Source organism: Alosa sapidissima, chromosome 3, assembly GCF_018492685.1.
Source record: "Alosa sapidissima isolate fAloSap1 chromosome 3, fAloSap1.pri, whole genome shotgun sequence".
Lineage (NCBI taxonomy): Eukaryota > Metazoa > Chordata > Actinopteri > Clupeiformes > Clupeidae > Alosa > Alosa sapidissima.
In genome coordinates, this window is record NC_055959.1 from 12,230,414 (window position 1) to 12,246,179 (window position 15,766).

Genomic DNA, 15,766 nt, shown 5'->3' on the forward strand with positions numbered 1-15,766 from the left:
CCTACATCGGTAATGGGAATTATTCTGGATCATGGTAGCTACCATAACATTGAAATCAAGTTAGGCTATATTAAATTGTTTTAAAATACTTTTATCAAAAAATAAAAGTTCACATTCTATTTTGTCACTTATATTTAAAAAAATCAATCAAATGAGGTAGATAATATTTTTTTGAGTTTTGACAGTTTGACAGGCTTCGTGAGATTCGCCACCGTGTAGAAAACGATGATAGCCACTTGCACACACACGCTGTAGGATGTGATTTGTGTATTTCCTGTGTCGTGGTAGCGAATGAATCGTCAGGCTCTGAGTATGTGCACCAGGCAGTCCAAGAATTGGTAAGATGGCGGCTGCGGCAGTGGTTGAATTTCAGAGAGCACAGTCTCTGATCAGCACGGATCGAGACGCTTCCATTGATATTTTACATGCGATTGGTAAGTACATTATGCACTAAGTGTTATATCCTGACACCAAATCACTGTCTTTATTTGACCGTTAATTTGCCATCGTGCTGTCACAAAACAGCCAAGTTCTCTTTCGCCCATGGTGTTAGCTAGCCGGTTTTCTTGCTGCTGACTCACTGTGACGGGCATGAGTAGCTTATTTAGCTAGCAGCTACCAAGCTAAAAGCCTGCACGGGTACTACATAAGGTAAGTTACATTGTGGTATGTTATGGTGCGTAGCAATGTAATGCTACAGTCTACTAAATGTATAATATAGGTTGCGGAAAGCAGTTTCATTAAGGCAACCCTTTTGCTACCCTTACATCGCTAACGTTAGTTAGCGTCATTGTATTAGCTAGCTAGCTCACTGTGTAGCTCCGCTTCAATCCTGAAGCGGTCAATGCAAGCAGACTTCATTGCTACTTTGTTAGTTAGCAATTATTAAGTTGCTACACACTGCTGTAAGTTACTGTTACGTAGCCCCACAGTAAGATTGCATGAATGTCCTGAGAAGTCTGTGTAATAGTTACGAATTTTAAGATAATAACAATCAACGATTGAATGATGTGGAATATCTCCTGTCTACTATCAAAGAGTCTCCTCTTTGTGCTGTCAAATACTACTACATAGGTCGCTAATGTTACCTAATCTTATATAGACAGTCAGCGTTATTAGCTGTTGTTACCTTGATTATTTCCCTAGGATGTAAACGGTAATAGCGATAGAAAACAGGCTAGTTCTAGATAGTTAACGGTAAGTTTGCGGTAAACCGCTGATTTCTCCAACTGGGATAAGGGGTAAACCCCGCTGATTTCTCCAACTGGAATAAGGGTTTGACGCAAAGCATCTTCAGCTCAGGATGACAGTAACGTTAGACTACCATTATTCATTCGATTCATTGTCAAGTGTTTGAGATTTGGCACGCGAAAAAGTAAACGACACTGTATCTTCATGTCAATTCAGTAATTAATCCGTCGGTTCTTTAAGTTTAGAAACTCAAGACCATTGTTAATCAGATAAAGTCGTTCGTAATTTGAGTCATGGCTATCTCGTTTCACATGATGCGAAACAGTGTGTGTATTTGCAGCGTTTCTGTTTAACACATTTTGTTAACAATTTGTTCATTGTTGATGCAGTCAAGCGAGATGTCCAAGAGACCGACGAGGAGGCTGTGCGCGTCAAGGAACAGAGTATCCTTGAACTGGGGGGTCTGCTGGCCAAAACGGGACAGGCAGCAGGTGAGGTTTCAGTTCTGTCTTGTTCACACCGTTACTTTTCGAACCTCTCCTATAATTTTTATCCTAGACCACAATAGATAGGTTACATAGCTTTTCAACAACTTGTTTGATGCACTTAGGGAAATTATTTCTCATGACCATCGCTACCAACCTTGTCACTACTCTACTGATGTGACTGGACTGCAGAAAATAAAACTACTTCAGTGGTATGATGGTTAACTAATCTCCTTCTTACTCTATTCCCAGAGCTCGGTGGCCTCCTGAAGTATGTAAGACCCTTTCTGAACTCCATCAGTAAAGCCAAGGCAGCGAGGTTGGTGCGCTCCTTGCTAGACCTCTTCCTGGACATGGAGGCAGCCACAGGGCAGGAAGTGGAGTTGTGCCTGGAGTGCATAGAGTGGGCCAAATCTGAGAAGAGGACGTTCCTGCGTCAAGCGCTAGAGGTATGTCATGGATAGTCTGCACACAGTCTGGCAGCTATCATAACATATATGGGAAGCTGTGTGCATAATTCCATTAAGGAATTTGGTGTGGAAGCGTTTTGCGTGTGCTGTATATGGAAACTGGTTTAGTGTAACGTTAGTCTGTATGGGGAAACATTCCAAAACAACGCCTTGTGAGAAGTTCCAAGTAGCTGCAGATTCAGTCAGAAAACAGGTAAGGAGGAGTAATTGTTGCTGCCTTGTGAGAGTATTTAAGAAAGAAAGCCCCTCAGTCTTTGCCCCCTCACCTTTCAGTTGCGTTCAAAAGTACAGTTCTGATATGCTGTTGTCACAAGGTCGGTTTGCCCGCCGCTCACGGGCCTCGAACCCGCCACCTTGACACACAAACCGGCATGGGAGACAAACGCTCTAACCACTGAGCTAAAACCACAGGCTTCCAACTCAACGGTTAGAGGCGTTCTTAAGGTTAGGGCTGTGAGGATTTACACGGGCAACTAGCACGCTAGCTCAGTCTGCCTCAGTTACACTGTCTCCGGTCTGTGTGCTTGTCATGAAGTGGTAAAGCTATGGTTGATCCTGAACAACGTTCCTGGGCATGTAGTGGTAGTCACAGAAAATAATCAGGCTGAATTGTTGCTGTGGTGATAGGATCTGCTAAACTTTAGTTTGTACTCTGGAGCAGAACCTGAAGCCCACTTGCCTGCCCAACCCATATTACTACAAGAGTCAATAATAGTTATGGTTATGGGAGTTGGCAGACGCTTTTGTCCAAAGCGACTTAATTTAACTATTGTATTGTTTTATTTATTTAACAGTGAACAGTTTAAAGAAGTTGGAAAGACTACAAGGAGAATAGCAATACTAAATAATAATGTCAATGCAATCAATGAAAATAAAACAATGAAACTATACTATAATATAGTATACAAACCATAACTCGTAAGAAACGCTTAATTAACTAAGTGCATGCTGAACAGCTATCCTCTTGAAAGACTCAAAACTATTACAGGAAGGAGAGCACTGGGCAACTCATTCAAGAACCACTGAGGAAAAGAGTCTTGAATTTAACCTGCCGTTATGGCTGATGCTCATCAAAAGACCGCAAAGGGCGGTTGGGGATGTACAGTTTGATCGTAGAATTGAGATGGCAGACAATAATATGAAATGACCTCAGTTTAAGTTAGGAAGTAGCACTTTTTTACCCGGGGATTGATGGGGTAAAATATGAGGCCTACATTTTAGTCTGGCAGCAGGATGTTCAGTTGATGAAGCTAATGTGTGTCCTCTCTGTGACTGGTCCATGTCTGCTAGAGGTTTAATCTTGAGACCATCTTTGTTCTGTGCAGGCACGCTTGGTCTCACTGTATTTCGACACCAGGAGGTACCAGGAAGCCCTGTTGCTAGGTGAGCTGAAGAGCAAGTTGTCTGACCTAGACAAAGTGTGTGTCACTGTTTATTTCTGTTCTCTCCTGAGTCTGACTCGCACAGATATACTCTTTCACTCATACATGCTTGCTAGCCTGCTTGTGCAGCATCATACAATCAGTGAAAATGTGTCTCAACTTGACACTGAAACTTGAACTTGAACTGAACTTGAATAACCAGGTGGTACATGAACACATTTTATTTTATCATCATTAATACATTGTGAAGTTGGTGCACCTTCCTCAGTTACTCAGATCCAGAATTGGTTCAGTTCAAATTCAGCCACACGTGGGACTAAATGTTAAAACCTGTGCCCTAATGATTAAGTGATTAAGGACCCCAATAGCCAGTTCCATCAACTTCATATACATAAAGACCATAGACATGCACAAGGCCAGGCCTCACCACAACCACATCACTGATTCTTAACACCAGTTTATAACAGAAAGTTTATACCGTGTTTTTAGCCATCTTTTTTATGGCGTTGTATTACATTATGTGGAGTCAAAAAAGCAACCGTCTCTGGTCTTTTCTCAGGCTCACAGCTGTTGCAGGAGCTGAAAAAGATGGATGACAAAGCGCTGCTGGTGGAAGTGCAGCTCCTGGAGAGCAAGACGTACCATGCGCTCAGCAATCTGCCTAAGGCCCGTGCCGCCCTCACGTCCGCCAGAACCACAGCCAACGCCATCTACTGCCCGCCCAAGCTGCAAGCAGCCCTTGACATGCAGTCGGGTGAGTCCGCAATTTGAGTGCCCTGTTCCTGCATGATGTGATCGCCCCTGTCAGGAGGCTTTGAAATGGGCTTCTGAAGCTCCCTGGTCATGTCTTTTTTTTTTCTTTCTTTCTTTCTTTCTTTCTTTCTTTCTTTCCTTCCATCTCTACCTGCCCACTTCCCTGGCCTCTCTTAGCTGAAGGATTGCAAAGAGAAATTGTATTTTCTTGATGCAACTAATTCTAATAAATGGTTGTATTGACAGAAAATGCACATCTAATCTCCTAATAGAGTGGTGTAGAAGTTCCATAGCATTATAGGTATCGACAGCTGTCATGTGATTTGTCTCTTGTGATAAACAAGTGGACTTCTTTAAGTATTAAAGCAACACTAAAGCACTTTTTCTCTGTCACACGCACGATATTTGTTTATCCAGCACTGGCTTTGCAAATAACATGTCCACAGACAAGGTAGAGTATGTTGCATGATTTTATGAAAGTATGATATATTGCGACATCAGAAGCACGTCAAATTTGTAGTTTCTTATGTCTCATTCCATCGAACTACAGATCCACTACCCGATCTGGCAAACTTACATAGTGTGGTTATAGCCGATAGAGGGCTGCAAAGCGATTGCAGAAGTGCTGTTCACCCTGTTACGAGTTGATGAACCATTGAAACTATTTTGGAAACATTATTTTAAGGTACAAAAAACTCTTTGGTGTTGCTTTAAGGGCTAAATAATTTTAACAATGTAACATGTGGCGGAATTTTTCTCTACAAACTGTTGTGATGTTGGGGTTGGTACCAGGTGGGTGTCTCCAGCATAGAGAGGCTCATTGTCCCGTTCTGTGTATTAGGCATCATCCACGCGGCAGAGGAGAAGGACTGGAAGACAGCGTACTCGTACTTCTACGAGGCCTTCGAAGGCTACGATTCCATCGACAGTCCACGGGCCGTCAAGGCCCTCAAGTACATGCTGCTGTGCAAGATCATGCTCAATGCGTAAGCCAACCTTCTATCAAAACACACACATACAATCATACACACATAATCACTCTCCTACCTCATCATAATTTCTTATACAAAGCTTTACTTTGGCCACATCATTATGCTGTTGTACAAATATGTTATGAAGTAATGTTTTTAACCAAAAATTACCCTAATCTAAATGCACGCCTACTTGTAATACACATGGTTCCTTCCTGTGAATTCAGCCTTTTGGCGGAGATCTTACTGATGCATGAAGAGTTTGTGGAATAGGAGGATGACACTGGAACCATGGAACAATGACTGATGACTGACAACAACAAAGACTGGAACAATGGCTGATGTGCTTACTGCTTTGTTTTGCAGGCCTGAGGACGTCCAGGCATTGATAAGCGGCAAACTTGCCCTGCGTTATGCCGGCAGACAGGTATGTGAGCCGCAGGGCATCACTACACGCTCCAGAGGTTCATGGCTGTCAGCTGTAGGACAAAGGATGCTCTGATGGCGTCCTCAGTACGAATCTCCCATAGCCACACTCACCCGCAGACAAACATGCTGGGGTGGGCAGTTTTTTTGTTGAGAAAGGGGCACTGCTTTGTTGCCATTAATTTAGGACACTCTAGTCCACATCACTCACTAGTCAGTTATACCCTGCCTCTGGGGGACTATGATGGCAAAGGAATGGGGATGTGGTTGTGCAACGTCTATGAAAATCTTGAGTGTTTTTTTTTTGTTGTTTTTTTTTAAGTATATTTTTTTTTGGCCTTTTTATGCCTTTAATGATGGTGACAGTGGAGAGTGACAGGAAGCAAATGGGAGAGAGAGCAGGGGTGGGATCCGGTAAGGACCACGGGGCGGGAATCGAACCCGGGTCGCCGGCGTTCGGTGCAGGTGCCCCAGCCAGTTGCGCCACAGTTGGGGCCCTTGTGAGTGTTATTGTCAGGTGTGAACTTCCAGTGTAAAAGTAGGCAAGATTGACCTGAATGCTCACATACATCAGTCTTAATAAAAAAAAAAAAATGTTTGTTTAAATCCACACACACACACTGCTCACAGACTCGCTTTGTGGATTTAAATGCCTGAACGTCTCTCATATGTTTTTTTGTATTTGACAGACAGACGCGCTAAAGTGTGTGGCCCAGGCTAGTAAGAACCGGTCACTCGCTGATTTTGAAAAGGTGAGACAAAACACAGCTGGCCATCTAATTCTTTCTCACACTCTGGAAAATCTTATTATTCATGTGTTTTTGCAACCTGTATGTCTTCCCTTCTGTGTCTGCTCTCCTTTCCACTCCTCACTTTCTACCCTGCCCGCCCCACCCTCTTCTTCTTCATCATCTTTCCCTCTAACTTTTTCCTTGTGTATATGTGTCATATTTGGTTGTTAAGTCATGATGCAATAATGCGCCGATAGTTCCCTTTTTGGGTCCAACTCGTCCCAGAGCCGCTCGTTATTTTCCATCGATAGTAAAAGAAACACTTTTTTTCTTGAAGGCCCAATCGTCGCTACGCGTGGGCAATTTTAAAGTCCTCAGTGGACATGTGATAATAATAAAGACATTTTAAAATACTCCTTGGAGTGCCTTGGTGAAGAAAAGTTTTTTCTTTTCAACTAATTTTGGACACACTTTTTTTTTTCTTCTTCTGCTATTCAGAGAAGCCTATAAGAAAATGGTGTCAACCTAATAAAATCCTATTTTTCACGGTGGCCTGGACGTTACCCTTGATTATATCATCTAGCTGCAAAGCTACACTAACTCTGTTAGGGCTGAGCTACACCAGGCGCGTAACTGAAGCGTTCGGTTCGTGTTGTGTCTGCTGCAACAATTAGCTTCCATTATAATCAATGGAAGTAGCTACACCAGACGTGACAGTGGGGCGTACGTTAGAAAAAAATAGACCATTTATCTAAAATGGATTTTACGCGTCGCGAACGGAACGCTTCAGTTACGCGCCTGGTGTAGCTCATACCTTAGAGTTAAGCTTTTTTTTTAACTCTTACTTTAACAGTGGTGATTGTGACAAGGTGTACAGGTTGTGAAAACCAGCTGCCTGCGCAAGTTAGCGTTTTTGGACGGTAAAATATCAATAAATGGAGTGTTTCAGTATTTCCCAGAGCCCTTTTATCCCTCTCATGCCAAACATATTTAGTTTACCGTCATAGAGGATTAAATAAAATAGAAAATATATGTTCTAAAAGCTGCAATCAGTGATTTGAGGCATTTTCCTTAAAAGAAAAACTAAAGTTGGCAACTAATTTAATAGTTCACGACGAATCAATTAATTAATGGTGGCAGCTCTAGTGTCTTATGAGTAGAATGTGAATGCATAAATGCACTGCCCTCTGCTGCCCCTACCAGGCACTAACGGAATACAGAGCTGAGCTGAGGGATGACCCCATCATCAGCAACCACCTGACCAAACTCTACGACAACCTGCTGGAGCAGAACCTCATCAGAGTCATTGAACCCTTCTCCAGAGTCCAGGTTGGCCACAGCACGTTCCCCTATGTTTATTTGTTTATTTTTTTGTTCTTGCTTTGGTTTAGTTTGGTATGTTTTGTAATGTTTGGAGATATCCTTTAGCAATTCATTTGTTTTTCTAGAAGCCAGTGCTTCATGTCCAGGATCTTGTACTAGTTCAGGAGATACTTTACTAAATACTAATTGTGTACAAAGTTTTTGTCCTCATGGTGGCCTCTTTCTTCTTCCCCTCACAGATTGGGAACATTTCCAGTCTTATTAAACTGTCTAAGGTGAGATCATCTTTTTAAAGAGCTGGTCTATGGTGGTGTATGATCCAAAATGCTTCTGGTTTGTGAGTAGACAATGACGTTTGATTGTTTGTCCCTCTTTTGAGTTCAGGGTGACGTTGAGAGGAAACTATCTCAGATGATCCTAGACAAGAAATTCCATGGTAAGTGATCACAACACTGTAGTGGGTTTGTTTCAACCTCTGATGAAAAACACCTTCAATTTGACATGCTTCCATAAGACGCTTCTCTAAGGCTGGTTCATGGGAGGTGCATTCAGAGGGGGAACTGGTTTTCTTTCAACTTCTAAATTGTTTGCTAATTTCAACACACCCGTGGGGTATACTACGAAGCGTGCTGAACATACCCAGGCTTCCTTTGGATAACCTGGATTAGGGATCGACCGATATATAGGCCGGCCGGTATATCGGGCCGATATTTGCGTTTTTTACATGTATTGGCATCGGCCGATAAGTGGCTGTGTTCGCTGATAGTTTTCCCCCCGCATTATTTACATACAGGCGTCCACAGGCAGCTCTGTGTTGCTCTTTTAACTGTTTGACTTAGCTGAAATATTGCCATACACTTAAGTGGAAGCAAGTTTGTGGGTCCAAATGGAAAATGCGAAAGATAGATAGATAGATAGATAGATACTTTATTTAATGCTGAATGCCTCGTCTATAAAACTGCTTGCCATTGTATTTAGGGAGCTGCAAATAGCTAAGTTGTAGGCTATCCATATGCATGCGGTAAAGTAAAAGTAAATTAAGTAATGCCAACATTGTTCCGTGTTATTTGTGAGAGTTTTATTCAGCGAGCGCATGTGTGTACTATGTGCGCATAGCTAAGTCCCTCCCTGAATGCCTAAAACTGCTTGCCATTGTATTTAGGGAGCTGCAAATAGCTAAGTCGTAGGCTATCCGTATGCATGCGGTAGCGGTAGCTGTTACGAACACTGGTCAATCATATGATTAAGTAATGCCGACATTGTTCTGTGGCATTTGTGGGAGTTTTATTCAGCGACCACCTGGCTGGGTTTTGGACACGTGTGGTGTGTGTGTGTCTCTCCCTCCACCTCTCCCTTCGAGCTGGATGGAGTTGCCATCGCAGTGATATCAGAGCTTTAATAATGAGACGTGTTATACGTAGTTGAATATTACTTTGTGTTAATGTTTATCATGTACCAGACATAAGTGTACCGTGTATGCCTTACTTGTGTTTAGAGCCAGTTCAATGGTGGTTGAGTTTTCGTCAGCTACCAAACAGAAGTTTGTGTGTGCGTCTGGTCTGTCTCACTCAGTGGGACACACGCATCACAGTGATATGAGAGTGCTGCGCTACCTGAAGGAGAGCTTTTAAAACTTTGAGAGAGATGTTTTTATACCTTTTTAACGTTGATGCCGTTTAGAACAGAAACATCTGACACCACATTATTTTCCTTTGCTGATTTATGTTCTGTGGTTGACACATCTGGCAGCTTTTTTTAGAAAAATATAGACATAGCCATGCAGTCTTAAATTACAAATCAAGCACTTTATTTCAATAGCTACTTCTCAGGCTTATTGTTTTCTTAAATTATTTAAATGTGTTGACAAAGGACATTTTGTGATGACCTGAATTATGTCTTATAATATGTCAGCAAGCAATGCATCATCAAGGCTGTGTTGTAAGATGGTAATGAAAGCCTTTTACCCTTGCACAGTTAACCATATGTATTGCATCCATCCATAAGTTTAATAAATGTTTCTTTTTTTAAATTGAGACTTAAACCATTTGTTATCATTTGTGTAATTATGTGTCATTTGTATGATGTAAATTGAGGGAGCAAACGCAGTATCGGCTCCAAATATTGGCTCAAGAAAATCGGCAGCCTGTATCGGTCATCGGCTATGGCTGATGGAAAAAAAATCGGTATCAGCACTAAAAAAAATCCATATCGGTCGATCCCTAACCTGGATCGACAAATATACGAAATTTGCAATCAGAGTTAAATGCTACCACGAAGCTCACTTACGAGTAAATTTGTCAAGCTAGGTTTTCGTCTTTAGTTTCAATGCGCGTTCCCATTGCGTCATTTTACTCACCTTTACAAAATGGATCGATCTAGAGCAGTTTATTTCACGCAAGAGGACCAGGTTTGGTTGGCAGCATAAAGACACCATGGTGATCTAGCGATGCTAAAACAGAACCACTTTCGTGTCACAGCATACCCCGGCTTTGAGCGCAACATACCTCGCTAACCCACTAATCAAGCTTTGTAGTATACCCCACTGAATCCATTGTTGGCTTGGTTTACCATTAGACCTCTCTGAAGAGCAGGTTCGCCCAGTGGCTAAATTCCTTCGACACCAGTGGTTTGTTGTTTGTATTGTGTGTCAAAAACATTATAATGAATTTTAATCCTTGTGGTTGTGCTGCAGGCATCTTGGACCAGGGAGAAGGCGTCTTGATCGTCTTTGACGAGCCCCCCGTTGACAAAACATATGAGGCAGCTCTGGAGACCATTCAGAACATGAGCAAAGTAGTGGACTCGCTCTACAACAAAGCCAAGAAGTTAACATAGGTCAGTCAAAGATGTTTGAGCATTGTACTGCTCCACCTTCAGGCCTCTGAGCTTGTTGGTGAAATGGTGAATATTTTCATGCAAAATAGCTCTCTCTCTGTCAAGTATCGCCTTCATGCACAAAGGGCAAATTAAATTGCAAGATCTGCAAAGCAAGGACCTGATTTGAATTTGTTTTTTTTTTAATAATTAAAAGTAATACTACATTGATGACATGTCATTCATACTGTTGTGTTAAATTCTCTGATCTGTGGGGATCTTGTTTGAAGGGTATGGAGATGCACTTTGATGAGTAGCCTGGAAACAAGGCAGCATTTATTATGACCGCCGCGCAGTGAAGCGGCAAAGGGTTTTTTTTTCTTCCGGATTTTTTTTTTCCTTTAGTAATTTTGTGTCAATGATTCCCGGGACACTGAAAGACAGGTTCACGAAACTTGTTGGGCATTTAGCCCTACAAAGATGTCACGGAGCCATTGTTTTTCGTTTTGATCAGTCCCCCCCCCGCCTGATTGGACCCCCAAAGGAGGATAGGGCGGGGACAGTTTTCTGTAAATATCTCGAGAACCGTACAGCCTAGGAAGACCACATTTTTTTTAGTATATTGGTCTCAAGGGGCCATGTCCACCCATCCTATAACCACTCATTTGATGTATAGCGCCACCTAGTTAACAATGAAAAAGCAAAAACGAGGCGTTGTAATCGCGGGTATCTTTGGCTGACCGGTTCGAAACTGCACGGAATTTGAAATGTAGGATCATTATGACACCCTCAGAATGCATGCCAAGTTTGTGGTTAGTGGAATTCCGTTCATGGGAGACCATACAATAAATTAATATATGTGTACATTTAGTGACTGTACACTACACATGCACCCACACACTCATTAACACACGCAAACACACAGATACATGCACACACATGCAGACACACACATACACACACACACACACAAACATAAACGCACACACACACACACACACACACAAACATAAACGCACGCACACACAGGTATGCACACACATGCACTAATGAGCATTTTCATCTTGGGATTTAACAGGGAACCTGGTTACTGTGACCCAAGTTGTTGGCTTAGTAGCCTACATTACATTGAGCTGTTGCAAACACGAGAGACGTCCTGTAGGCTACTGTTTATGAAATATACCCCCGTTTTCTAGCCTCTCGGGTACCGGCTATCGGTATTACATGTCCCCCATGCACATCGGTTGACCATGGTTATCCGTTGGGTTTTTTTGAGGAAATTAAACTCCATAAATCCACCCTTAATTTGTAATTTTATGCCTCCTCCCTGTTGTTTCCTTTGGAGTTGTTCGAGCTCATGTCCGAGTCAGTTGAGGCTGGACTGTCATTGGCTCATCTGCGTTCTAAGGGCAACGCTTAGCGACAAGTTAATTGCAGTGTCGTCTGCATGTGGCATGACTCGAGCTGGTGCTGAAGTCAGACGTGTACAGGGTGAACAGGAGCGGTGAAAGCACAGTCCCCTGAGGCGCTCCGGTGCTGCTGATCAGTCTCTGAGAAGCAGTCAGTTAGCCTGACGAACTGTGGTGTCTCCATCAGGTAGTTTGTGATCCAGGGTACCAGGTGACCATCTGCACAAGCTTGTCTCTTAATCTGACTGGCTGAATGGTGTGAAAGGCGCTGGAGAAATCCAAGAACATGATTATCAAAGCACTTAACCCCTTGTCCAGATGAGATTGTGCTCTGTGCAGTAGGTATATGAGGGCATCCTCCACGTCCACCTTCTCCTGGTATGCAAACTGGAGCAGGTCAAGTGAGTGGTGGACCTGGGGTCTGAGGATTTGAAGTAGCAGTCGCTCCATGGTCTTCATCATGTGTGATGTTATAGAGACTGGCCCAAAGTCATTTAGCTCACTGGGATGTGGCTTTTTTTAGTTAAGACATGATGTCTTCCACAGTGCTGGTATCTTCCCCAGTCGGAGGCTCAGGTTGAAGACATGCTGCACAGGCTCCCCCAGTTCCACAGCACAGGCTTTAAGCAGTCTAGGACACTCTGGGCCGGCTGCTTTCCTGTGGCGAAGTCTCCTCAGCATGATTCCTGAACCTGATTCGCCATGATGATGGGAGGAAGAGTGATCCCTTTGTTGTGTATTGGGAGGAGGGGTGCATCTGTGAAAGTTGGTGCCTGTTGCGATGCAAATGTTGGAAACGTTTCCCAATCAAGTCACCAGACTAGATAGATAGATAGATAGATAGATAGATACTTTATTGATCCCCAAGGGGAAATTCAAGGATCTCGGTAGAATACACAATTGCACTTACAGCAGAAATGGTAAATATAAATATAAATATAAACATATAACTAAACTCCACTGTACAATAAAGACAGTAGAAGATAAGAACTAAATACGGAGAGGCAGACAGACTAAGCAGAGAAGTATATCTCTCCTCTTCCCTTTAGTGAGGCATTGAACAGTTCAATGGCCCTGGGGACAAATGACTTCCTCAGCCTTTCAGTTGTGCATGGCAGTGAGCGAAGTCTCCAGCTGATCAAGCTCTTTTGCTTTTTAATAGTGCTGTGTAGAGTGGATGACATTCATTGTCCAAGATGTTGATCAGTTTGTTCAGGGTCCTTTTGTCAGTTATTGAAGTGATGCACTCCAGTTCAGCTCCCACTACAGAGCCAGCCTTCCTTACCAGCCTGTCAAGTCGCCCAGCATCCTTCTTCTTTGTGCTTCCTCCCGAGCATACCACTGCATAGAAGAGGACGCTGGCCACAACAGACTGGTAGAACATCCTGAGGAGCTTGCTGCACACATTGAAGGACCACAGCCTGCTCTGTCCTTTCTTGTAGAGTGCGTCGGTGTTGTCCAGATTATTGTCCAGGTGGAGACCCAGATACTTGTAGGTGCTTACCACCTCCACATTGACCCCCATCAATGGAGACTGGTAGCAGAGCGGGCTTAGACCTGCGGAAATCCATCTCCTTGGTCTTTGAAGTGTTGAGTTGAAGGTGATTTGCACCAATGCAGAAAGGCTCCTGTACTCCTCCTCTTGCTCGTCCCTGATACACCCCACAATTGCAGTATCGTCAGAAAACTTCTGCATGTGGCATGACTCGGTGTTGTAGCAGAAGTCAGATGTGTACAGGGTGAACAGGACTGGAGAGAGCACAGTTCCCTGTGGCGCTCCGGTGCTGCTGATCACAGTGTCAGAGAGACAGTTCTTCAGTCTGATGAACTGTGGTCGCTCGGTCAGGTAATCTGTAATCCAGGTTACCAGGTGAGCGTCCACACCCATCTAACCCACTTGGTGAATGAGTTTGGATTTTTTCAGGCTAGCGGTAATCCATTACTCGTATAGATTAACTCTCCTCCTAAAACCTGCCCTGGCCGAAATCACCTCTTTCTCATCTCTATGCTGTGTTCTGTTTCAGTCTGTGCTAAAATCTGTCACTACTATGACCTTGGCCCTTATAAGAGGTTAAATTGGCTTAGTAGGTTTCAAACCCACTGATATTGTTCTATCCACATTTAGACCATTCTCACATAGTAGGGCTCTACACATATGGCTTGATGTAATTTCCTATTGTGGCAATGTAGGACATCTTAGGAATGCTGTAATATACAATGAATATTACAACATATACAACAACTTTTTTGTCTGTTTGGTAGTAGCTCACGTGGTGTATGTTTGTCCATTTGTGTGTGCTGTCCCACAGGAGAGCACTGGCGTCGTCACTGGGCCTCCATGTGGCCAGTTCCCCAAAAGACTCCAGGGAGAGGGGGCGAGATGGGGAGAAGCAGAAGTCTACACCCAGGACAAAACAAATGACAAAAAAAGACATGAGAAGAAAAAGGAAAACCAACCCTACCCACCCCCCCACCCCCCCCTTGCAAAAAAAAAAAAAAAGACAAAATGTATAACAAACTGACAGGGTTCTTCTGGCCCTTCCAGCTTTCACCTGGAAAGTTTTTGAAACGTGGTCAGTGTCCCTAGCTATCTCCTTAATGGACTACTGTCAACTTTACCCCAAACCCCGACCACCTACCCCTCAACACTTAGGTTTTTGATTCTGGGTTTGTGTTTGTTTTCTGTTTTTTCTTCTTGTCCTCTGTCACACACCCTTCAAGAGGGTTATCAGGGAATCCTTCTGATAATACAGCAGTTACACAACAAAAGAGTCATATATACACACGCGCACACACACAAAAAGAGTTCTATACGAAATGTACATATACAGATCTGTCCTGGAGCTCTGCAGGCAGGCCAACCCCTGGACTGAAGGTTCAGCTGTGTTGCCAACACCCGCGCCCCTCTCCCAGAACGTGGCACTGGACGTCAGACCCCCCCGACCCTCCCTCCTCTTCTGGGCACGTCCATGAGCTACACCAGAGGAACGGTTTCAAGGGCCCCCACCCTGTACCCCTACACCCCAACCTCCTTGAGACCCCATGCCCTGCTCCCACCCCACTACACCCGGATTTGGCTCCACTGCGAGTGTTGATGGGGTGTAAGGACTGTTTGTATCCGGGCGAGGGTTGGGCCGATGTATCGAGGGAGGATTCCATCACAAGGTGGGGCATGAGGCAACTGCATCCTGCCGCCCTAATTCTCCTCCCACCTTTGCGCCCCCACCCCAGCCCTTCCCAACCTTTCCAGCTCCCTGTTTGTACATAACGTTGCCAAGAGCCTCATTCCATGGCTTGAATGGCCGTCACCCTTTTTTTATAACGCTAAAAACATAATAAAGTCACAATGGGAGAACTTGTCTGTTTCAGTGCTTATTGATCTTGATCTGATTGAATTGTGCCTTCATTTATTTGAATCTCCAGCTGTGTATCAGTATAAAATGTAAATCTCCTATGAAATTACTCTGTAATCAGTATTACAGAGTTTGCATATGTTTCCATTGAAATATGGGGAAATACAACTGATATTTGTCAAATGTGGCAAGGTATTTGTACTGTAGCTAGTATGTTGGGCAGATATGGGACATAGAATATAGTCTAAATTCGGACGTTGTGTTTTGCTTCTATATCTCTACCCACTACATAGTCGGTGGTACCTGGCTGGTTTATGAATTCAATAGTTTCGAGATGTCGTGTGCTGGTACCTGGACTGTTGCATATGGTTGTAAACAGCGACTCCTGCTACTCAATGAGTTTGTCAGTCAGTGCTACTTAGTCCCAGTAGATTGTTGTCTGATACATTTACCACAGT

At 43.5% G+C, this 15,766-nt stretch overlaps 1 protein-coding gene across 1 annotated transcript; it reads left to right on the forward strand.

The window, feature by feature from the left end:
• The first annotated feature begins 272 nt into the window (after positions 1–272).
• Positions 273–15,314, forward strand: LOC121705769 (26S proteasome non-ATPase regulatory subunit 11A). The gene is made up of 13 exons (XM_042086980.1): positions 273–434; positions 1,581–1,682; positions 1,929–2,125; positions 3,472–3,529; positions 4,088–4,282; positions 5,123–5,267; positions 5,619–5,679; positions 6,368–6,430; positions 7,613–7,738; positions 7,972–8,007; positions 8,117–8,168; positions 10,425–10,567; positions 14,265–15,314. Exons 1-12 carry the CDS (start codon positions 344–346, stop codon positions 10,565–10,567), a joined length of 1,269 nt encoding a protein of 422 aa, XP_041942914.1. The 5' UTR covers positions 273–343; the 3' UTR covers positions 14,265–15,314.
• Positions 15,315–15,766: the final 452 nt, after the last annotated feature.

What these genes read in the sequence shown, in the direction of transcription:
- LOC121705769 (XM_042086980.1), top strand. Translation starts at nt 344, where the DNA reads ATGGCGGCTGCGGCAGTGGTTGAATTTCAGAGAGCACAGTCTCTGATC. An exon ending in CCAGGAAGCCCTGTTGCTAG is followed by an intron (nt 3,530 to 4,087) that starts GTGAGCTGAAGA and finishes GTCTTTTCTCAG; the next exon opens with GCTCACAGCTGTTGCAGGAG. An exon ending in AACCCTTCTCCAGAGTCCAG is followed by an intron (nt 7,739 to 7,971) that starts GTTGGCCACAGC and finishes TTCCCCTCACAG; the next exon opens with ATTGGGAACATTTCCAGTCT.